Source organism: Macadamia integrifolia, chromosome 7 (assembly GCF_013358625.1).
Source record: "Macadamia integrifolia cultivar HAES 741 chromosome 7, SCU_Mint_v3, whole genome shotgun sequence".
Classification (NCBI taxonomy): Eukaryota; Viridiplantae; Streptophyta; class Magnoliopsida; order Proteales; family Proteaceae; genus Macadamia; species Macadamia integrifolia.
The window spans coordinates 8224990-8249410 of NC_056563.1; the positions used below are offsets into that span (position 1 = coordinate 8224990).

General features: G+C 36.6%; 1 protein-coding gene and 1 pseudogene across 1 annotated transcript; both read left to right on the top strand.

Annotated features, from left to right (window-relative positions):
* Positions 1-6207: 6207 nt before the first annotated feature.
* Positions 6208-14092, top strand: LOC122083970 (annotated as a pseudogene).
* A 795-nt stretch (positions 14093-14887) lies between these two features.
* Positions 14888-22298, top strand: LOC122083578 (nifU-like protein 2, chloroplastic). The gene is made up of 4 exons (XM_042651436.1): positions 14888-15242; positions 15380-15491; positions 17088-17398; positions 21894-22298. The coding sequence occupies exons 1-4, from the start codon at positions 14892-14894 to the stop codon at positions 22080-22082; spliced, it is 963 nt and encodes a 320-aa protein (XP_042507370.1). The 5' UTR covers positions 14888-14891; the 3' UTR covers positions 22083-22298.
* Positions 22299-24421: the final 2123 nt, after the last annotated feature.

Consider the following 24421-nt stretch of genomic DNA (forward strand, 5'->3'; position numbering starts at 1 on the left):
GTATAAATTGTTATTTATAGGGATAATAAAGTGTAATGTATGTAGATAAGGGTGATCTGATCTTTCTTGACAATAATACTGTTGAAATTTGATGTGAGTGTGAAGGTTTTCCTCATTGTTTCCTTTGGAAGATGAGCTCTCACTTATCATCTTGTCTCAATTAAAATAAAATAAAAAAGATGAAAAAGAAAGTCTATAATGCAATGTGAATGTGAATTGTTAGTTGTGATCCTCACCCAAATATTTTACTTATCGAAAATATAAAATTTTTCTTATTTATACTCCAGTTGCTTACCACGTTTATAAAGATTGGGCGTCATTCAAATGCCTTTGAGCTTTGCCCTTGCATGTGCCTCATGACTAATATATATGTATATATATATATATATATATATACTATCATACTATTTTATAATTGCATGCACTCATGCTTCGTGGCTAATTTTTCACTTGACTACTTTACCCCTCTTACTTATTTAAATACTTTAATTTTTTTGTCAATCTTTTTTTTTTTTTTTTCCGATATTGTTGGTATCCTTTATATTTTTTAATATTTTTAAATATTCTTTAAAAATCACTCAAGTCTCTTTCCTTATCTCTCTTTTTCTCACTTTCCATTTTCTTTTGCAATAAGCCTTTCCCTCCTTTCTCACGGTCCTCTATTTTTCTATTTTCAAAAAATCTTTAAGGATTTATTTTAAAAAAATATATTTTTAGGAATTTTTTTACCAAAACCTTATTAGTTACCTTACCAATCAAAATTCCTCACCGTCCTCTCCCTCACCTTCCTCTCTTTTTTCTATTTAAAATATATTTTATGATTTTCTTTCTCTAATCTCTATAGTCTCCTACTCCCTTTCTTCTCTTTTTCTCTTTTTAAAATATCTATTAAGATTTATTTAAAAAAAAAATCTATATATTAGGAATTTTCACCAAAATCTTATTAGTCACCTTACCACCTTACCACCTTTCTCTCTTTTTCTTTATTTAAAATATATTTTATGATTTTATTTCCCTAATCTCCACCGTCTCCTACTCTATTTCTGCCAGCTCGGTTCTTAATAAGGGGGTCGCTGACCTTCTTGTTCAAGAGATTCTGAAGGTTTCGCCTGAATTTGTGAAGTTTCTTGGGCTTCAACAGAGTTGGACTCCGTAGAGGAATAATGGTTTCGTGAAGAGAACATGTTGAATTTGATGTTGAAAAGGGGATGATGATTTAAGAGGTTCTACTTCTCACTTCAATACATGCTCATAGCATATAATTAGTCTTATAGGCATAATGGAAAACCTTTATCCTTTGAATAAAGTAGCTTTATTAATGTGTTATATGCTATACTGTACAATGCAAATGTATTGCCGTTATTGCATAATTTTACTGCAACATCACGGTTAATAATGTGGCTTACTTTTCAGGAAGAACTTTACCATGGCCGAGATCCATGATATACATGGGATGGATAAGACTAATCGTTAAGAATGAGGAAGCTTATTATGCGGCACTTAGAATTGTTCATCAGCTATGACTTGAAGTGCCTGGGAAACTGAAAGACTACATATTCAATCCCAAATTCAATGGCGATACAAGGAAGGGGACTATAAGTACTCCTTGTTTGTGCTCCAGATGGTGGGTGGTCACCTGGCAGTGTGAGACGTTGGGCAAGGACCGGACCTCATTCCATGGCAATTCCAACTCCATTAAGCCTCCATGTCCATTTCCTTCTCATAGTGATGATTGTCCATATTCTTATGTGCCTGATTTTGTCATCATGGTGGAGAACGATAAGGTGGGTCCTTGTTTATTTGGTTTTAGTCCTCCTTACTGGCTTGGGGTGAACAGTAGGTGTGCAATTGGTTTGGGTGTCAAACATAGGAATTTGGTTGTGGTACTTTTTATTTACCTTCCTGTGCTCTTCAGTAAATCGAAGGTAGAAAGCTGTGGTCGCACCCAATTGTTTTCTTGTATATAAATGATTACTTGTACAGAAGTACGTTATGGTTGGGAAGCAGTGGTTAACACCTGCGTAGACACACAGGGAGGGGCAAGATGACTGCCCATCCCATGAAAAATGGATATTCTATCACAATTGATGCTTCTGTGTGTGAGTTCATTGGTCGTTGTGCTGGTCTAGAGGTCATGCTTCCTTTTAGATTTTCTTCAGCCATGCATGGTGAAATGAAAATCTCCTCACCCCGGAGATAAGGGAGGATATTTTCGACCATGTACAATAGGGTGTGTGGTTTATCTTTTCTTTGATTACTTTAATCATCTTGCTTATTTAAATACTTTATCTTTTTTGCCAATTATTTTTATTTTTCTCATAGTGTTGGTATCTTTTATATATATATATATTTTTTAAATATTCTCTGAAATTTTAGTTTCTTTAGTCCAAAACCTCTCTCTCCTCTCTCTCACATTCCTCTCTTTCTCTATTATAATATCTATATTTTAGGGAAAAAAGAAGAGAAATCTTCCTGGTAAGGTTATTTTCATTTCTCCTCAATTTTCTACTAGATTGTTTTGGGTTATCCTTTGATCGTCATCTCTGTGCGTCTTTTCAGATTCCAGATGCTGAAGTGATTGCTCAATACCCAAAGGCTCTTTTTGCAACCAATAGATTTGTGTGTGAGAACTGTAAGAAGGGTTTCCAGAGGGGGATCAGAACCTTCAGCTTCACCAAAGAGGTCATAACCTTTCATGGAAGCTAAAGTAGGTAAAAAGTAGCAGAAAGAGAGTCTATGTTTGCCCAGAGCCCTCACGTGTTCATCACCACCCTTCAAGGGCTCTTGGTGGCCTTATATGTATCAAGAAGCACTATTGTTAATATATATATATATATATATATATATATATGTATGCACACAATTCACGGATAGAAATCGTCTGCGGGGAGGGAAGTTGGCGGACACTGGCGGAGACCTGTTAAGATGACGAGTCCTTGGACACGTGGACAATCATATTGCGAGGATTGTGCGCTACACGGGCTTAGCATGTCGATTTTGAATTTCGAACAAAACCCGGATCTTTTCCTTCCACTTTGTTAGATGTCATGCTAGGGTCAAGACCTATCTTTTCTATGTCTCTTCATACCAACTCATAAATGGTTATTTTCGGCCTACCCCTAGCCCTTTTAGCTCAATCTTTCTAAATCTGGTCATACCTCCATACTGGGGCATCCAAAGGCCTCCTTCGGACATGTCTAAACCATCTTAATCGGCATTCTTTGAGCTTATTTTGAATCAGGGCAACACCCAAATTAGCTCTAATCCAACCATTCTCCACTCTATCTCTTAGTGTTTTGTCGCATATCCATCCCAACATTCTTATTTTTGCCGCACTCAGATTGTCTATATTACGCTTCTTAACTACCTAACATTTCACACCATACATCATATTTTGTTTTATGATTGTCCTGTATAATTTTCCTTTAAGCTTTAGAGGAATACGTCGATCACGTAATATTCCAGACAACCGTCTCCACTTCATCCATCATACTTTAATTATATGGGAAACATCATCATCAATCTCACCTTCCTTGTTTAAGCTAGCGCCCAAATATCTAAAATAGTCACTTTGTGGAATCTCCCCTCCCCTTAATTTCACCACTTCGCTGTTAGCTCTCAATTGACTAAAATTACATATCATATACTCCATCTTCATTGTATTTATCTCAAGACATCTCAATTTAAATGTAGATCTCCATAACTCAAATTTATCATTAATCCCTACCAATGTTTCACCCACCAACATAATGTCATCGGTAAAGAGCATACATCATGGATCTCTCTTTAAATGTCCCTGGTTAAATCATTCATGATAAGCATAAACTAGATAAGGGCTCAAAGCAGACCTTTAATGTAATCTACTGTAATTGGGAACCCATCACCTTGACCTCTTGCAGATCTCACACTAGTCACCACATCCCCCCATGCATGTCTTTAATTGTATCTACATATTTGCTTGACACATCTTTCTTCTCTAATACATGCCAAATAAAATCTCTGGGGACTTTGTCATAGGCCTTTTCTATATCGATGAAGCCCCTGTGGAGATCCCTTTTGTATGTTCTAGATTTTTTCATAATCTTCCTAAGAAGATAAATCGCTTTCGTCGTGAATCTCAAAGGTATAAAACCGAATTGGTTCCCTGAAATACCTTTTTTTTTTTCTTAAGAATAAATAAATTCATTACCAAAAGGAAGAATATACAAAGAAGAGGAGGGGGGAGAACCAAAATACAAGCCCAAGAGGAAACATCAAAGGGTAAAGGCAGGGGCCAGCCAAAGAAAAAGGAATATCAAGGGGGGGAATGGTGGAGGGAGGGAGACCCTAGGTAACAACAATTAGCTTGTTCCTTGGGGAGTTACGAGTCGTGCTGAAGACAACTAAGCTTTGAGCTATTACCTTCTTATGCGAACTTCTATTACCTTCTCCCATAATTTTATAATATAACTCATAAGTTTTATGGCTCTATAGTTACTGCAGCTCTAGATATCATCTTTATTTTTGTAGATTGGGAATAATACTTCTCCTCCCTTAATCAAGCATCTTTCTCGTACTCCTCATCTTGTTAAACAACTTTGTTAACAATACAACCACACATAGTCTCAAACTATTTTACACTTCAATTGGAACCTCATTGGGACCTGGTGTCTTCCCTACTTGATCGCTGTCGTGAACGAATCAAAATAAAACCCTAACAACACTATGAGATAATGGTAAAAAATGAGTTGAACCCAAGAAAACTGAAAGGCCCATTTACTAAAATTGATGTGAATATTGTTTAAAAATCAATTTGTAAAATTCAAAATTCAAAAAAACTAAGTAAAAACTAATTAATAGATATGTAAATAAATGAGAAGAAGCTATCCTTAGGTTTTGAATCCGTTTTGGTATTATTATTTAATCTATTATCATGGGAATTAATGAGAAGAAGCTAACTTAATGTTGCAAAACCAATATAATTCTAACCCAAAATGTTTGTTCTTCATATTGCAATACTTGTGATCAAGAAACATATTGGGTTAGCTAAATGAGGCATCCAATGCAATCGGCATGTGTCCTATGTGCTACCTAGAAGCAAGAACAAGAACAAAATTGAAAACCCACAACACATCAAGCTCTAGATCTTGTTGACAAAACCCATAAGAGATATTTCGGAAGTGCAAAAGAAGCAAGAAAAGAGAAGTATCATTTGATTTAACAAACTTGGGTTCTTCAGATATTGAAGAAGGTTTGTTGAGGAGATAGATGTTATAGAGAATGCTACCATTTTTTAGCTTCGTCTCTTGCACCCTACAAGGAAAAAAAAAAAAAAAAACCTCTTACGTGTTATAAGAGGAAGAAATTACAAAATGGAATGAAATCAATTACCTTTCGTTTTTGTTAGGATCATTTTCCCTTTTTTATTTTAATTCATTTAATTTTTCAGAATATTTGAAAAGGAGGATAACAACAACTTCCCAATTAAGTATATGAATTTGAAACCGAAACCATTTACTGAAATCAAATGGATTCGTTTAGACCAAAATTCATGAAACCGTTGAATAAATGGTTAACCTTTGATTTTAAGATTGAAACTGTGATTCAATATTGCTCTTAAAATAGAAATCGTTGGTAAACCGTTAAATCGATTAACATATATATATATATATATATATAGTAAGTTTAAGTAATTCAATGTTAAGTTTATATACATTTCAATAATAATAATAATAAATCACATTAAATAACTATTAAAAAGATATATAACAATAAATAATTTAATTCAATGTTAAAATTTGAATCTCTTTCATTTAAGAATTTTAAAGGTAAAAAAATCATTTGGATAAAAAATAAAAAAAACTGTCTAAACCAAAATCATTTATAAGAAATTGTACTTTTAATATATAAAATCATTGATAAAATGATTTGGTTTTGATTTTACCTTAAAATTCTTGCATGAGCCGAATCATTTTATCAACACTTTTCGCCAGTTGATAACATTTTTACTTTCCATTGCCTTTCACGGGTGTCAATGTGTGAGCGTATGTAGATTGGAGCTCTCACTTTATGTACGTGAAGATTAGAGTCACTAGACGATAACCGATAATAACTGAATGAGAGCCATTAGGAAACCCACAGCCTCCATCAATCCATCTTTCCTTCGACCTTCGTTCCTCTCCCGCTAACGTTCCCTGGCAACTGGCGAGAGAGTTTGTCTTCGGTGATATGGCTATCAATGTTCTTTCTTTACAGGGATATTTCAACAAACATATCGCAGGTTTCTCTCTCTCTCTCACTCTCTTGTCTATATCTCTGGTTGCTGAGATAAACAATTCTTACAAACTAAAGCAATATTTTCTCTCTTTAGATTGTTCTGAGTTGATTCGTTTTGTCATGCAGCGCTCAGAAGACTTGGAGTGAAGGGGATGGAGATAAGGAAGCCTGAGCAACTCCAGAATGTTGTTGCACTTATTATCCCTGGAGGGGAGAGCACAACAATGGTGAAGCTTGCTGAATACCATAACCTGGTCTCTTCTCTTCTCTCTCTCTCTCTCTCATACTGAATGTGTCCTTGCTCCTTTTTTTTTTTTTTTTTTTATTTAATGTTGCTTCTCTGCTAAAACAATGAAACCACCAATCCTTTGATATTAGTAGTTTCCTGCCCTGCGGGACTTCGTTAAAATGGGGAAGCCTGTGTGGGGGACCTGTGCAAGCCTTATCTTCTAGGCAAATAAAGTTGTTTGTGTGTATTCTTTTAGTTGTTTGTCTTAGTTTTTCCCTATTAATACTGAAGGCGAATTAAAACGGCATAAACTTCCAAGTGGGTCTCTAACAAACCTGAAATCTTCTCTTCAGGACAAAAAGCCGAAGGATAAGAGCTCGTTGGGGGACTAGATTGCACTGTCAGCCGAAATTTCTTCAGCAGTCAAGTAATACTATTTTGAATTATGGTCAAGAAAGGTTTTTCTTAGAACAGGGATTGCAGAGAATTAATTGACAACATTTTATACATGGTTTTTTATGAAATGGAAGTAAGAACTGAATTTCTTGCAAGGTTTTCTTATTTTCACCTTGCAAGATTCCTTTGAACAATTTTGGTTCATATGTCTATCATAGAAAACAGCCTGTGAAGCAGGGAGTAAAGCTGCATACATTTGCCCCTCTCAGAACCTGCAGTAGCGGGAGCTTTGTACACTGGGTAGATCTTTTATCTACCATAGAAAAACCAACTCATTTGAAATTTTATATCACCATGATGCAATTTCATTCGGCTCTCTCCACTAGTGATTAGTGGGTTATTTAAACTATTATCTAAGAAAAAAAAAATTTCGTATATTTGCAGCTTCAAAGCTTTGAGATAGAATTTTCAGTACCAGAGATTGCATCAAAGGAGGGTGGTTCCAACACTTTTCATGGAGTTTTTATCTGGGCTCCTGCGATCCTGCAAGTAGGACCTAAAGTTGAGGTCCTAGCTGATTACTCTGTTCCATCCAAAAACTCAAGAGACTCAAAATCTAATTATGAAACTCAGGAGATTTGACACTCTCGATTCCATTCACTTCCTTACCAGTTTATAGCATGTTATATTTTGTTATGTGTAGTAGAAAGTTGAATTTGGTTGACTCTATTAATTAGAGTTTACTGTTGCTGTCTATTATTTGTCTTCGAAACTGAATATTCTTGGGACAATTTTGAGCTTCTATAATGTGTAACTCTTGTTGATGATAATGCATTTACAAAGTACAATTCGGCTTGTCATAATATGAAGATATATGAGGAAATGAACTTTTGCAGCTATTTATATAAGCATCATTTAATCCTTTGTCATGTTATTACTTTATCTCGTAAAGGTGATGATGGAAAAGTTTAATTTGAAAACTTTCTCAGTTATGGGTAATGCAACCCAACAAGCTATCAATTTGTAACCCACTACCAACAAACCCATCTACTAGATCTGCATTAATTGCTTTGATACCAAATACTGTAACCCCAGGTTTCAAAACCCTATTTTTGGGTCTATGAGCTTACTTAATTTATTTATGCTCTCAATTAGAAGGAGGAGTGGCAACTTCATAATTTCCTGAATAGTTGGCACTTTAAGCGTAAAGTAGGTGAGTGAAAGGATCAAATTGTTTAAGGAATTTAGAAAGAAGGGGTTTTCTGATTTTTAAATTGAAGTGGGGATGAAATAGAATTGAAGATCAATAAGCATAGTTGTCAAGGTATTGCATAGGCATCCAGGCGCCCTTTGCTGGAATGGCACCTTGGAAGGATGTTGGATGCCTAGCCGCCTTGGGTCATCTAGATGTTGTGACAGCTATGTTAAGAAGAGAGGTCCTTTTGTTATATTTAAAAATCAACGGCTTTAAGTGCAATTTTGAAGAAACGCTATCTTCAACCTCTCGATAGAAACCAAACATTATAGAGAGGTTTCTCTTGAAATTAATCTAGCCTATCACCGAAGTTTTCAATTCAATTATGGATATAAGACTAATATCCCAACACCCCTCTGAATACATGTAATAAGAGACCAATTAATCAATCACAGATTTAAGACTAATATCCAAATCCCTCATCCTTAGGAATACATACTGCATCCCAACTGATAAGGTGGAGGAATATGGTAGTAGCTGAACCTTTTCAAAGAAAGGCACATATGAGGGACACATCGCTTTGATAGAAAACTGGGGAGGCCCAAAAACCCCTTTCCAGTAGATGTAAGAGGACTGAAGAACTGATCTAATCAATTCCATGCAACCTGCATAGAATAGTAACTTGCCTTTCCAAAGTTGAAGCCTCTTATGAATCAAATCAACATAGGGTGCAGTGATGAGCAATCAACCTAGTAGGAATCAAAGGCAAACCCAAGTACTTGACTGGAAGGTGGCCGAGGAAGAAGCCAGTAATCTCCATGAAAGAAGCCACATCAGTATCAGAGAACCCACTTAAGAACAACTGAGACTTCAAGAGGCCGATTCAGAGGCCTGACAACCCATCAACGAAGTGCAAATAGGTCATGATGGTCTGGATCAAAACAAAGTTGGCTATAGAGAAGATTATGAGTTCGTCATCAAAAGCAAAATGAGTAAGCATGTGGGATTTGTACTTGGGGATGGGAGAGATAAGGTGAAGATCAGTATTGAAGATTGGACACTTTTGTAGAGGACTTCAATAGCTAAAGAAAAGATGAAGGGGGAGAGGAGACATCCCTGCCAAATTCCCACAAATGAAGCAAAAGACCTGTAGGACTACCATTAACAAGCACAAAATAATAATAATAATAATAATAGTGATAATGATAATGATAATGATAATGATAATGATAATCATAATCATAATCATAATAATAATAATAATAATAATAATAATAATAATAATAATAATAATAATAATAAAGGGGAGGAAATACAATGGTGGACCCAATTGAAAAAAAATTGAGGGGAAGGCTATTATTAGAAAAACATTGAGAAAGAAGTTACACCTTAAGGAATCAAAGGCTTTATGGATGTCAATATTCATGAGGGCAGCAGGAGAATCGGATTTCTTGTCAAAGCCTCTAACAATTTCATTGCAAATATTAAAAGCTTTGTTTTCCCTATTCTTCTCTATTTTTCTGCATTTGAATTTGTGCTCTATATTATTCCTTGCTGAATCGGCATTTCTTAATACTCACATTTGGCAATTCTCAAGGGGCTACCAACTCTTTGATGGTAATTTTGATTGATTTCTCTTTTGTAAAAGGTGAACAGTTTTCTGTCTATGTTTAGCTTTGGTCCACCAGGTTGTGTGCTTGTTAAGTTTTTCATGTTTAGCATACCATGGGCTTCTGTTTCCCAAGTAGTGTTGGAAGCCTTGTGCTTATTGTCAATTGACAACTTTTAAAGTTTCAAGAACTTGGAGAATAAGAAAGAAATCAAGAAGGGAGCAGCTACTTTCAATTGTATGTTGATATATCCCATCAAAACATACTAACCTAGTCGTCCAAATCCAAAATTTACAAGTAATTCACATAAATGGATTCGGAAAAAAGAGCCTCTGCCTCCGTAGAGTTGTAGATAAAATCCCCCTAGAGAATGATAAAGTTCAACAAAATGCTACATCCCATTGTTCTGAATCTAACTACTATGTATGCCCTACATTAAAATAAAGGGTAGTACTCATCCATTCAACTGACCAGTACACCCATGAACTCTAAGAGGTGCATTGTTAACAAGTGAAGCGGCATCAATCTCTGTTTGATTATAATCTTGATTATTCACTTATGTCTTTGCTTATACCAACACTGGGTTCTCATTCTTCCCCTTCATCAGTTGAGTTCTATCTTTGGTGTATGTAGTTGTTTTGCTGATTTTTCTTATGTGGCTATTATGAGAAGAATCAGGGAGAGTTGTGAGCATGTAACTTTGAAAATAAAGTCAGCAGTTGTGTAAGAGAATGTGGAAATGTCTGGATATGATGGAAGGTTGGTAGGGGTAGAGAAGAAATCCCTGTGAGGGGTCTCAGAGTTGTAGGGGAGAGGGAGAAATCGCACTAAGAAAGGGGGGAAAAAGGAGAATCACTCATACATGCCCGCAGGCTCCACAAATACTCAAACTCAATTCATCTTTTTAATGTAACTTGTCTATTGGTTACAATCAATTTAAAGGAAAATAAAAGACATAAAATAGAAACTCAACTCAAATAAGAAACTACCATAAATAAGGAAACAAATTTCAAATCGACTTTCTAAATCCTACGTGTATCTAAATTGCTAAAATAAAGTGAATAAAATAAAATCAAAGACAAATAAAATAAAATCAAAGACAATCTTCCTAAATAAAGTAAATTTCTAAAATCCTACTGGACCAAGGACTCAATATGGGTTCGGCTTACCTCTAGTTGGATACCCAGATGGGTATGGGTCGCTCCACGGATGCGTATCTGCATCAATTCCCCCGATGTTGAGAAAAACTTGTCCACAAGTATTGTAGAACGGAAGAATCAACACAAATCGGCTAGCATCCATCATTGCCTGTATGAAGTCACCATCGAAACCAAAATCAAATGATATGAAATCTACAACGTGAAGTTCATTGGTGAAGTAGTGACTTGGAAAAATAAAATCGATCGGTTTACTAAAGTAATCAACCGGTTTAAAATTTTTCCCAAGTTGATCTTCAACTTTCAACAATATCATCTCATATTCTACCACCGGTGATTCATCTTCTGGTTCGTCTACCTGTTCTTCAACGGTTGAGATCACATAGTTGAAGGTAGAATGTACTATGAATTTGATTCTCATGCAAAGTCGTTGAGTCTCATCGAGCTTCTCTATTATCAATTGCATTTGTTGACGGACATCCAGCAAAATATTTAGATCCATTAATCTCTCTTTTTTCTTTTTATAAGAGTGGCAGAATTGTAAATAAATAGAAGTTGACAATGTGATGGCAGAATTGTAATTTGATGATCTTCAATGAGAAACACAAGTGCAATTACTGTTTGTATGAGTGAAGGGCAAACTTGGAAGCTAACAGAATCTTAGGACAATAAGGAATATGAGAGAAATGGGGAGGGTAGTTTAGGAAGAAGAGGGGAATTATTGTAAAAGACAAAAGAGAGGAATCGGGGTTTGGAGTTGCCGTCTCCTACTTGGAGAAAGGAAGCCACCAGTGGGAGTTCTACTCTTAATCGACCTAAGGAAGTCGGCGAAGAAGGAGGGAGACGTCGCGACTTCGATGAAGGGAGGGGTGACTCGCGACGGCTTTGACTCAGGTATGTCGCTGCCTCTTTCTTCTCATCTCGTCTTCTTTTCTCTTCTCGTCTTCTTCTTCTTTTTCTTTTGGGTGCGTATCTGCATCAGGGTAGGACTTTCTTACCCTCTTAAGTAATTCAGAGCCAACCCAAGTATTAATTAGTTGACTAAGAAAATAAACTTTCAAAGATTCCAGTTCTTATCCCCAGTTTAGAGCTTGGATTCATTGGAACTGGAAAAGAAAGTAAATAGAAAAAAAGGGATTAAAGAAGAAAAACAAATCTGATTCACAAAACTACTGAACCAGAAATGGTCAAAGTGCAGAGAGCCAGTGGACTATTTAACAGCAACAAATAGTCATCCAGACCAGAAAAATGGGAAAAATCATACTCAAGTCTGAGATTTGCAGAGCATCTAAAGGAGGAATGGCTGTACAGCGGCGCCAGAAATGCATGTACAGAATAACAATGTACTGCAGTGGGCCTGACGAGCATCCAACAGCATGGATTGAGTTGTTCAGATAAAAAAAAGTGGAGGGAAAAGATCGTTGTTCTTGACCTGAGGTCACCTTAGGGATTCAACGGCAGTATTTGGCATGAGACTTTGTGAATCCCTTCCCAACCTTATTGATATTCGTCTGATCATGTCTTTGCTTATAAAGACTTGTATCTGGTAAGGAAGAAAAGCATGTGGCGGTGGGGAAGCTTTGTGAACAAAACGAAGAGGTGGATCATGGTATGGAAGGAGGGAGAGAAGAAGAAGAGGAACCTTGGTAGATTGCTCAGCAAGGGGTATTCAACCTATAAATTCATTCTTTTGAAATATGATTTTAACTACAGTTCATTGAAAGAAAGTGGAAGAATTTGTATGACGTATGGAATAATTGAGTTTTGGTTTCTCTTTTGTTTTGAAAGTTAAATGGTTTGCCGGTGTATCTATAACTGAATAGATTGTTTTACCTGTTTCATCATATTCATAAAAGGAAAATCTAAATGGGTCATAGTATCAGAATCCGAAGAAACGAACATAAGCCCAAAGAAAAATGTAGCTAGATTTGTGGAGATATATCTATTTATTTACATAATACATGAGGACACTATTGAAAGATATTGACAAGAACAAAGAGATAATCTGGCATATCATTCTTATTCTCGAACGATTTGTAGGATACTTTCAGACCTGAATTTATAATTGGGTCTAGCACATGGATGAAGAGACTGACATGAGGATGAGGACTGTGGTCATAAGGGAAGAAAGATACTTGCTGCCTTCTCTCTTTTGGGGAATAGATCCTCTTTTTAGGAATCTTAGCAAATGCACTTCTCTGGAATCACTTCTTCTTGTTTGTTGTTGTAATTCTAGACTAGGAGAGGATGGTTGTCTTTTTCTTGTTTGTGTCCCTAACCATGCTTACAAGTAGTTCCTTTTTAGGTGAACTGTTTCTGCTATATTATTGTGCATTTTTCTGTATATTGATAGACACAATAGCACTTGAAATAAATTGAAAATAATATGTTTTCTTAGAACTAAATTTCCTAGGCTTCGTTTGGTTGCATTTTTATAGATATAAAAAATCTATTATATTAGTATTCTATTGCACAATCTGTGTACAATGCTAGTGAGATTAGGCCTCTATAATTATTATTAAGATGACATTTTGACTTGGATATTATCCAAATATATTTCAGCTACAATTTTCTGTCTTCCAGGAGAAAACCGTGTCAGAAGAGAGCGTGATTGTAGCTGTTAAGCAAGGGAACTTGCTTGGGACTGCTTTCCATCCTGAATTGACCGCAGACACTAGATGGTATTATTTTGCGCACTGCATTCTTTTATTGGACAAATGAGTACTGTTAAGTCCTGCCTTACATATCTGACCTGAGTTCCAAAAATTTGTTTATCCAGGCATAGCTATTTCTTGAAGATGGTAGGTGAGGTTGCTGAGCAAAGTAGCACCTCTATCGTCAAAGAAGAATGTTCGAGTGACAATCTGCAACAAAGGAGTGATCTCCCTATATTTCAATGGTAGTAGCTGATGGAGATGTTTATCCTGTTTCAGATTCTTAGTTGGTATTATCTCTCGAAGTAATTGATTTGTATATACAACCCCACCACCCAAAAAAAAAAAAAAAATCAAATCTTAGAAGAATTATTCTCTTTCAGGTTGTTTAATTTGATTTCAATTTGGATGGAATCAATACAAGTATGCAAATTGGAATTGTACATAATCTTGTAATAGAGATTGTATTCCTCCTAAGTATCTGAATTACCGATTGAATTTAGTTGGTGGCTTATTTAAACTATTGGACTCATCATGGGTGGGTTTCCCTATTGATTGAGTTCATTTTAGTTTTTTAAACAGTTTTCTTAGATTTTTCACTGTTTTTGAAAGTTTTATAATTAGATAAAGATGTGAGATTCATCTAAATTTTGATCGTGAATAGTTTCTGTGAACATGTCCAAACTGGAAAAGTGTAAGGGAGCATCTTCAGCATGAGGATAGCATGGTTTATCCGCTGTGTTTAGGTGTGTACCTGTGGCAATGGGATAACATTTTTTCTTCATTTCAATTAAATTATGTTATTTGGTTAAACATCTCTTCGTGATGGATATACCTAATAGAATCAAATGATTTTGAGGTTTAAGGTTGCCTGAAATTAAAGACCATCCAAGAACCTTGATGGAGGTCATGCACAACTCATAACTAGGAAGCTCTACGTTGAGAAATAACACCTCCAAGAGTACTGCAGAAAAACTCACATAGCACTATCACTCAAAAAACTAGAGTCAAAAGGCCTATAGAATGTGGACAAAGCCCAAATTGAATGCTTTGACAAGGTTTCTTGTACAGCCGATATGGATATCAATATGGATCGATATCAATGCGTTTTCATATTATTTTATGGAATTCCCAATAAACTCCAAGGGGTTAGCGTAGTTGATTTGGAGGGGACTTGGTACTCCACCTCAGGAAGTGAGATCCCGTGATCAAACATTTACCGTTGTACCTAACTTCTTGGAGCCACCGTACGAGAATTTCCATCTTGGACTAACCCGGTTCTTTGTATCCGAATAAGGGTAAAAATGTAAAAGACAACCCGATTTTTAAAGAAACATTGGTAAGTAAAACTGTCCGATACGAACCGATCCGGATCACCGATCCTTGTGTCCAAATATGCCGAAACGAAAGATCCCTTGTGACGTAGGCAGTGAGCGACCTGTGAGGCTGCTGCATCGGAATAGGAAAACCCAAAACAAAAACGAGGAGCTAGAAAAGGAAAATCAAACACAAGTTATGAGTAGAGTTTTTATTAGATCCTCTAATTTTCTTCGCCACACGGGTCGCGTTCTTCACACACGCCCCTTCGTTTGTTTCTTTCTTGTTACAGAATTGCACACACGAACACACACAGAGAGAGAGATGCAATCAGTGACGCTAAATCCATCATACAGCAGGCCAGGAGGTCAAGCCCTTGAAGCCTCTTGTTCATGCTCCTTAACAAACTTGCATCCTATCTCCTTCAAGGTCTGTATTCTTCTTTCGAAAATTCCACCCCGCAACACCCAAAATTTTTCATTACTATTCGATTTTAGACCCAATAGATGGTTTCTTAACAGAAGATTTTAACTTATTATTTTCTTCAAATTCTATTTCTATGGCAGGGTTGGAATCTCCGTAGAAATCGAATTTCAACTATAGGGAGAAGTTTGTTGGAGCTTAAGGGATCGTCTCGTTCCCTACGCGTTCGCACGTCTAGGCGCACTGATGGGCAAGGTGAGCTTTCTGGTTTTTTCCGCCCGTTACCGTTGTTTTCGTTGGTGGGTAGATCTTTTTTTTTTTTTTTTTTTTTTTTTTTTTTTTCTTATTTGGTGGTTGGTTTGATCATGTTTTCTGATTCTTTTTCCCCCTGGTGGAACGATAGGATTGCAGAAACATGTTTGTTTTGAAAGAATTATGGGTTTCTATTATTATCTCCCATATAGGGACATTTTGATCGAATTTGTCCTTGTTGTTAAATTGTAAAACTTCATCGAAAGTTTATGCTGTTTAATTGCTTGATTGTTCGTACAATTCTTTCTCCGCATCCTTCTGCTCTTTATTTCCTAGACAATTAAATTATGCTGGCTGAAGACAGAAATTTTATAATCTCTTTTCTATATGTCAGATAATGACATATAGGCTAATTACTGAAATTAGTAAGTAGCCTCGCAAATCAGCAACTTATCAACCCCTAACAAACTATCCAGCAGATGACCCTCAATCCTTGGTCGAAGGTAGGTACCCACAATGGAGTAACACTTAAAACCCTGTGGATAATTGATGGTCTGGAAATTGAAACTAGGACAGATAGGCTTCTTACAGACTTGAGATGATCTAGCAATTAAAAGAGGCTGAGGTTCAGGTTGATGGAAGGTCTCAAAGGGAGGATTACAACCTCCAAGCAATGACTGAGTCTGATGGCCAGAATAGAAGTTGTTGAGGTCTGAAGATCTGCTGTAAAATAACTCCATAGAAAAGGTGCTGCAGGTCAGGATGGTGTAATATAGCTTCACCTTCTGCTGGCTTGATGAGATCAACACTTCACTTCAGCGAGGAATAATACTATTGTAGCAGGTATTGAGCACTCCACAGGGCAACAGTTACAGAAACAATAAGATAGAAACAAAGAAGGAAAGGAGAAGAAGAGAGGAAAAGGGGGGATATGATCAAGGCTTCTCACCTATGGCCTAGGTCAATCTCTCACTAACCAGTGGGGCATCTCACCACACAACTACGTCTCACAGCAAACAAAGGAAAACGCCAATACCCTTTCTTTATCAAAATTTCCGGGTACGTTCTATGTCTCTTACAATATAAAGAGGAGTCTACTACCTCCAAAAAGGGAAGTAGTAAATAGAAACTACTAAAAATAGGCCCTCATATGTAATAGTGGTGCCTCGTACATAAAGGAATTAAAATTAGAAACTAAAAGATATGCTAAGTGACCAAAATTGAAACTAACTACTTAATCCTGTATAGGACTTAAATCCCTAATATTTAGGCTTATAGAATTGACCCATTATGATAGAAAACTCATAAATACTATGTCCGTGCCCCTTATAACTCATTGGGCTTTCAAAATTTAGCCTAATTTGACCCAAGAAAATGAACCAAAGCCAAAACAGCAGTCCCACCTTCTCTTCTACCTGAAATTATGCATCACTGGGTTGTGATGTAGCTTTAGTTGCACAACAGGTTGTTATTGATTTCCTGTTTCTCATCTCTACAGTTTCTTATATTTTCCTTTTAAATTTGTGATACAGTATGGATGTGATCTTTTTGGATGTTTGAACACTTATAATGAAGTTCCAACCTTTGCTGTCTCTGCAGTTATCAGAGCTGTTGCTACACCAGATTCAGCAGTGGGATTGCCACTCACTGCTGAAAATGTTGACAGTGTATTAGATGAAGTGCGACCATATCTCATGGCAGATGGTGGCAATGTAGTGTTGCATGAGATCGATGGCAATGTTGTCAAATTGAAGCTACAAGGAGCATGTGGATCCTGTCCAAGTTCTGTAATGACAATGAAGATGGGTATAGAACGACGTCTGATGGAAAAGATTCCTGAGATAGTTGCAGTTGAACCAGTTACAGATGAGGAAACAGGCCTTGAGCTAAATGAAGAAAACATAGACAAGGTTAGAGATCTTCTTGATAACTATTTCTCAGTTCCATTAAGTGGCTAACTTTTTGCTCGTGCCTCTAGAACATTTAAAACTTAGATCACTCACACTCAGAAGTTCCAATGAGATGATTTATTGAGCTAGGTGTGGATGTATTGATAACAATGCATGATTCACCGCTTATTTCTTTTGTCTAATCAATATTGGTAGTTTATTATCCAACAAAATGGTGGAGAGAAGAGAGGGAGGGTTGGAGTGAGTGTTCTGTTAGGATGTGGCATGGGTGCCAAGTGTTCATATTGTTTTTTGTATTCCAACCTCTAGAAATCACCATGGGGACAAAACCATATAACAAACTAGAGGACCTTTAGGGTAGAAGAATAAAATTTGGGAAATGTTGTAGTTATTCTGTTTGATTTGAGTTTTCTTATGGAAGATTTCCAATTAGTTTATTGGATTACAAAGATCCAGCTTTTGTGGTGATTGGCCAAATCTGGTTTGGGAAAACTGACCCTATTTTGTTTATATATGTTTCCTTTTGTTTGGTATTAATAAACCTTATCATTTCCAATGAAGAAGTTATTTAAAGTAGGGTAAAATGTTTACTTGATGGGCTATTGATGCTAATAAGTCACCTGAAGGACTTATTTTATTGGACATAAGCTTTGGGTTGGGACTTTGATCCCATGTGTTTTCATTGTAGTGGGCCTAAAATATGGGTAGAAGGTTGGTATACAGGATTAGGTTTCATTAGTTTAGTTAGTCTTTATTTTAAGTCATTTGATAGGCTTTGAATTCCCTCACCTTGCGTGAGAAGGTGTCCTTTTATTATTATGCTTCTTATTTATGTTGCTTAGCAATGGGATTTTATTTCTTATTCAGATTAGGATTGTTATTCAGTTTTTCTTTAAATAGATTGTAAGAGCCAAGGCTCACAGACGATTTGATGAATAAACTTTGTTTCTCTGCAATGGAGAGCTGTGCGATTCAGTAGAGGGTGGGAGATCCTTGGTGAACAGTGAGATCTGATCCTTGTTCATGGTGGCAAGCCATAGTTATCTTTCTTCTTTCTATTCTCTTTCCTCCCCTGCAGTAAGGCTATCCTACTAATATTAGGATTGCTGGAATCTAGACTTCTATGAGTCTGATACGTGTTGGTTGTTATTCTCAATACAATTCTGTTATCAGTTCCTGAATCTGCTGTGTGAATGATACAATCCTACTACAAGTGGGATTCGATTCTTTCTATTTTGAAGTCTGTTCTGTATCTGATATTTTACTATGTTTATTCTGATATTATTAACCTATAGTGAGCTTCTGTTGGGAGGGCAGGATCAAGTGGTCATGAGTTCGAGTCCGGAAACAGCCTCTCCGTGAAGCAGGGGTAAGGCTGCGTACATTATGAGTCTATGACCCTCCCCAGACCTTGCAGTGGCAGGAGCCTCGTGCACTGGGTACACCCTTTTTATGCTGAGTTTCTGTTGGGATATTAGAAATATGTAATCTGATCAGTTATACGATTCCTAGTTTGACTGGTTTTGACTTATCCTAGTTCCACTAGGAGTTGTCCACATTGGCAGATCTGTCCAATGGATATGGCTGAAATTTTCAGCGTTGATTCTACCCAATAAAAGAGGCACTCAGCCAGCTTTATAAGCTGATCTTCAGTAATTAAAGTTTTCTTCTGTTCTTGAATTTCTGTTTCAGATTTGGTTACTCTTTGACTACACTTAATCCAACCCTTAGATATTATCTTGTGAAGGTTCTCTATATTATATATTTGCCATTGATTGTCAGAGTTTAACCTTCATCTGAGGAGGTTGATGACTTTTTGGGTTTGGGTGACTTGGGATCCTGTTTGAGGGTTGGTTAAGACCCTACTACTCCCCACCACCCATCTAGATAGGCTTTTCTCGACCATCCACCTTTTATAAGACACATGAAGGGATCACTCTAGTTAAATGATCATTGGCCGTATTTATTCAATATAGCAATAACATAGTTGTCAAGGCAGCGTTCAGTTGGTTCTTGAATGCCTCTTGCTTAGGCCAAGACAGCTTGGCGCCATGACAGTTTTCTGTAAGTATGTTGATCTGTGAAGGATTTTATGTTTAGGAAGTCTAATCAGATTAGAAGTTCTATTTCAAGTATATTTCTGTAATTAGGAATGGAGTTCAGCACTATTGTGATTAAATTTATATTATGAGCCCCTTATTGAAGGAATTCTGTTTCTTGGTTGTTTTAGGTTCATCCTAGAGTCAAAATCCAAACTCTTTTTTGGGTTGACTAGTCTAGATACATGGCTGTAAACTACTGTATTTGGTTTCTTGAGTTAACGAAATTGAGCCTTAGGTTTTGGTATTGTTATGGAGTGAGAATCATGGCAATTTCTCCTTCAGTCCTTCCTTATTGCTGTATTCCCAGGGTAGTAGTGGTCAGGTGACTTTGCTGGTTTTGTTTTCCTAGCTTGCTTTTTAACTTTTCTGCTATTCTCTTTTATAAATTTGTTATCTTCTTTACATCCAATTTTGGAATTTTCTTCTCAAACCCATTGGGCCCATTATCCATAGGCATACTAGGGGATTTCCATTCCCTTGGCTGCATCAAGATTGTTAACATTTTTGTTGTAATACTCCATTATTCCATTTTAATAGAGTCATGGGCCCCTGTTTAAGATTTTGATGCTCCAGAGTATTCTTGTACTTTGTCTTTTTTTGAAGTTATTATCAACAGTATGCTTTTTCTCCTGAATTTAGGAAAAGCTGTTGTCTGCCCTTCTTCTTTGGTGTTGAATGGAGATACTGAAATATTTGTTGACATCATAGTCTTTGTTAAAAAGGTGCAAAAACGATCAAATAAATCAATAATTTGTTAGCTTTCTTGGTTGAGGAGTTTTGGGTGCTAGAATGGAATATTTTCTGTTATATCATCTATGTTCACACTTTTTATTGAGTAAAGGAAAAAAAAAAAAAGACAACAGCTAGAATCAAATATTTTTGCTCATCTATTTCCATATTAAGAGGGCAGACCGCGGTGCAACAGTAAGGTTGTTCCATTGCAACCTAGTGGTCGTGAGGTCGACTCAGGAAACAGCCTCTCCGCGAAATGGATATAAGGCTGCGTACATTACGACCCTCCCCAAACCACGCCGTGGGTGGGAGCCTCGTGCGTTAGGTACACCTTCCTCCTCTCCCCCCATTCCACCCCCTCTTCTTATTAACCTAGGTTTCTTAGTTCAGATTATTGTCCATTATGATTGTGATGTTGATTTATCAATGACATAAAAATACCGATAAATTCTTTTTATTTGGTGTGGAGTGATCGATGCCAATGGCCTTCAGACAATGGAAGTCATGTCATTTGCTTGCTGTCTGACTTTTTGGTAGTGAATTGACGACTAGTTTCTGGAATATGATTATGTGCAGTTGCATCTTCTTTTCATCCTTCATCTTTTGAGTGCCTTCTCCTTTGCTGTATGCTTTATATATATATATATATATATAATTTATACCTGTAGAAGCTTTACATGCTTTTTTCGTGACCATGGATTTCTTATCATTTTGGGACGGGGGGTGGGGGGAAAGCAGCATTAACAGAGAAAATTTTGAAATCGACAAATGCATGAAAAATCTTGTAGGGTATCCTGTTAAACTGCTTAATCTTCCTTATAGATTCTCTTTTGAACAGAAGTGACCTATTTCTTTTTTTTTTTTTTTTTTAAGTCGCTGTATGACATTTGTTGCTTGTAACTTGCAATGATGCGTTTAAGTTCTTTCCAATAATATTATATTCATCTTTCTTCTCCTCCCTGGAATAACGTAATAGGGAATCAAATTGCATTCTCTGCTGATCTGTTTTTAACTGTTACTGCATATCTTCTGATTGAACTGAATGATTCGGATTTGAGCTTGTTTATCTTGGTTTAGTCATTCTAATATTTCTAGTCTTGGTCCTTTATGGAGTTCCCCAGCTTTGTTATGTTTCGTGGTTGCATAGACTGTAAATTTAGTTATTACCATTTGTATCCTCCTACCGTGGGGTTAGCAAAGAATATAACTACTATGACGGTTGGGGTGGAGTTGATGATCAAAAGGGCATAGAGGAAGATTCGGTCAATGGTGTATTTTTTATGAAAAAGTCAGATGACAAACCTTGGCCTTATGCCCCTGTGTGCGAAACCTATTCGGATCTTCATTTCTCAAATGTGGTTTAATTTCCAATAGATACGGAGACCAGCAATTGATGTGGCAGATGATTTAGCCAAACAAGGGGTTTTTTTGCTGGGCTTGTGTTTTTGGGATGACATCCCTTTTTGATGGATGATTTTTCTATTTGATTTCGGTTTAGGGGCTAGGTACTTCATTGTGGGAGGTCAATATGCATGTTTATAGTTCTGTTGTGGTTGTTGTATCTTATGTTTATATCACTATGCTGTACTCTTGTCGCAATTTCTGTTAATAAAATTGTTGCTTATTCAAAAATATAAACTTTATAACTTGATCTATTTCAGGTCCTTGAAGAAATAAGGCCATACCTTGCAGGAACAGGGGGTGGAGGTCTTGAGCTAGTTGCAATTGAAGAGCCCATTGTGAAAATCCGAATCATGGGGCCAGCAGCAGGTGTCATGACCGTTCGTGTGGCAGTAACGCAAAAATTGCGGGAAAAAATCCCTGCCATTGCTGCAGTTCAGCTTCTGTAATACTAGCACTATGTATTAGGCTCAGATTTTCATGCTAAGTAAAGTGCGTACCGAAATCTTGTACAAATCAATTCTCATATTTGGTTACATTTTGAAGTATGGATGCATCAATTATTTATGTAATGAATCTTGAAGATATTGGAAATTCATGGCCTTCTGTCAACTGTGGTGGTGGGGCTGATGGCCATTGATATCAATTATTTAAGTTTTGAGCCAGACTGTTGCTTTAAATTGCATTAATGAATGTTTTGAATCAAATGGGCATGTTTAAACAAGGTTTTACTTGCTTTTTGGTATGGTATGACACACTTCATCATACTTGTGTTGCACCATCCTATGTCATGGGTTTCTTGCTTTCAGATTAGTTGAATTATGAATGGGTCGGCAGTTTCTGCCTTGGCCTGGTGTGTGTCCAGGCTTCCTCTTGTTAAGCAAACGTCAAATTTTAACAGTGGAAAACCTGAGTTCAAAATGCTTCAAGCTTCCTTATCGAAGAACTTCCCACCCTCACCCTCCATCCTAATTCCTAAGTGGAGAAAAAAAGGAGGAAAAGTGAAGAAAAGAAAGAACCACATGTGTTGTATTATAAGGTAAAAAAATAAATTAGTCCATTAATAAGTTAACAAGCTTAACATATAAATATTACCTTAAACTTATGCACTAGCATTTGTGTGAATTTTGAGGGGGGGGGGTGATGGATAGCTTTGGAGTCCATAATATCTGTAGGGTTTAGATTTCTTGGTCTGCAGACCATGGATGATGTAAACTTACCTGGTTTGCACAAATATCCAAATCAAACATGGGGAGAATCAATGAAGGAAGAAAAAAAGAGAGGAAATTTTAAGGAATTATTTTTTTCTTAAATCAATACTGTCGAGGGCCTATAGGTCACTAGGGATTGGTGTCCCAACACAACGAACGTCGGCTAGGGGTTGGGGGGTATGAGCCTATGAGGTGTTGGTTATAAAGGATGTCAAGCATCCGATTGGGGGAGGGGGGTGGGCAGTCGGACAAATGACCTCTCCCTCGGACTTAGGCGAGCTCTACTGCAACTGGAAGCCCCCACTGCGTTAAGAGTCGCTTCCCCAAAGAATTGGTTATTTAATGTCTCGCTGACCCTTTTTAGTTGGGATAAGGTGAGGGAGTTGAGTTGAGATGTGCTATCCCAAGATGAACCCCAGAAAATTTAGTACTAAAAATTTCCTGGAGAAAGCCCATCTCTTGCATCCATATTTTCAAGTGTTATTCTTTCATGACTGGTTTCTAGAATGATATAATGAGTGACTTTGAAGTGAATCTGACCCAAATAAAAACAAGGCTGAGAACATATTCAAGCTCTCAATAGGCATTAATGCGAATATCAGAACTTTCATTGCCCATCTGATTGAGGACCTACAGTTCTTTCTAGATTGATTTAATGCTCCATTAATGTACTTCACATCGACGCAGAAGCTATTCCGTAGGTCCCATCAAACTGGTCATTAATTTTGAGTTGAGATGTTGCTCCAGGGACAGAAATTGAAAAAGTGAAACCAGTCCAATAATCAAAACGTGATTGAATTTTATGAAATAAAGTATTTCACAGTTTCAAAGTAGAGATTGTATTCATTGAAGCCTTTACTGCTAAGAAACACTTTAAGAACACAATAATAGTTCTATCATAGAAATTGGGGTACCATTCTTCCTCGTTAATGAATTTATTAGCATCCCAAAAGGTTAGTAGGGAAAGTATTGAACTACAAAATGAGGTGAAACATGAATACACGAGCGATGTCAAGGACTGAAAAGGTTAGTAGGGAAAGTAGTGAACTACAAAATGAGGTGAAACATGAATCCATGAGCGATTCTCTTCACTACATCTGCTTCTTTTACTGATATCTTATACATCTCAATTGTAAGGAACAGTTACTACATAGCATTATATTGAACCCCACAACACCACTGGAAGGAGAATTTATGGAGGAGTCTGGACAAATGTAATGTGACAGCACCATTTAGCTGAGGATTGATTAATTGTTATTTTTTTACTGATAGAAGGCTGATGAGAAAGTTTGTTACTAGTTCATATTCCTTTTTTGGTCAATCCAGACATGGTTTCTCTTCACTATCACTTTTTTGAACTGGTAATTGATGAGGCATTGAAATTATATTTACAGGTTCTTCATGATAAATAATTGACAACGACAAAAAGAGAGCAATTTTTATTTTTATTTATTTATTTATTTTTGTTGTTGTATAGCTGAATGATGACAATTGGAAAAGAGTGAATTTGTAAGTTTGGAACATCAATTTTCGACAGAAATCTAATCTTCGTAAGGTACCGAAGTTTCCCTCCCCCC

What these genes read in the sequence shown, in the direction of transcription:
- LOC122083578 (XM_042651436.1), top strand. Translation starts at nt 14,892, where the DNA reads ATGCCGAAACGAAAGATCCCTTGTGACGTAGGCAGTGAGCGACCTGTG. An exon ending in TAGGCGCACTGATGGGCAAG is followed by an intron (nt 15,492 to 17,087) that starts GTGAGCTTTCTG and finishes CTGTCTCTGCAG; the next exon opens with TTATCAGAGCTGTTGCTACA. An exon ending in ATGAAGAAAACATAGACAAG is followed by an intron (nt 17,399 to 21,893) that starts GTTAGAGATCTT and finishes GATCTATTTCAG; the next exon opens with GTCCTTGAAGAAATAAGGCC.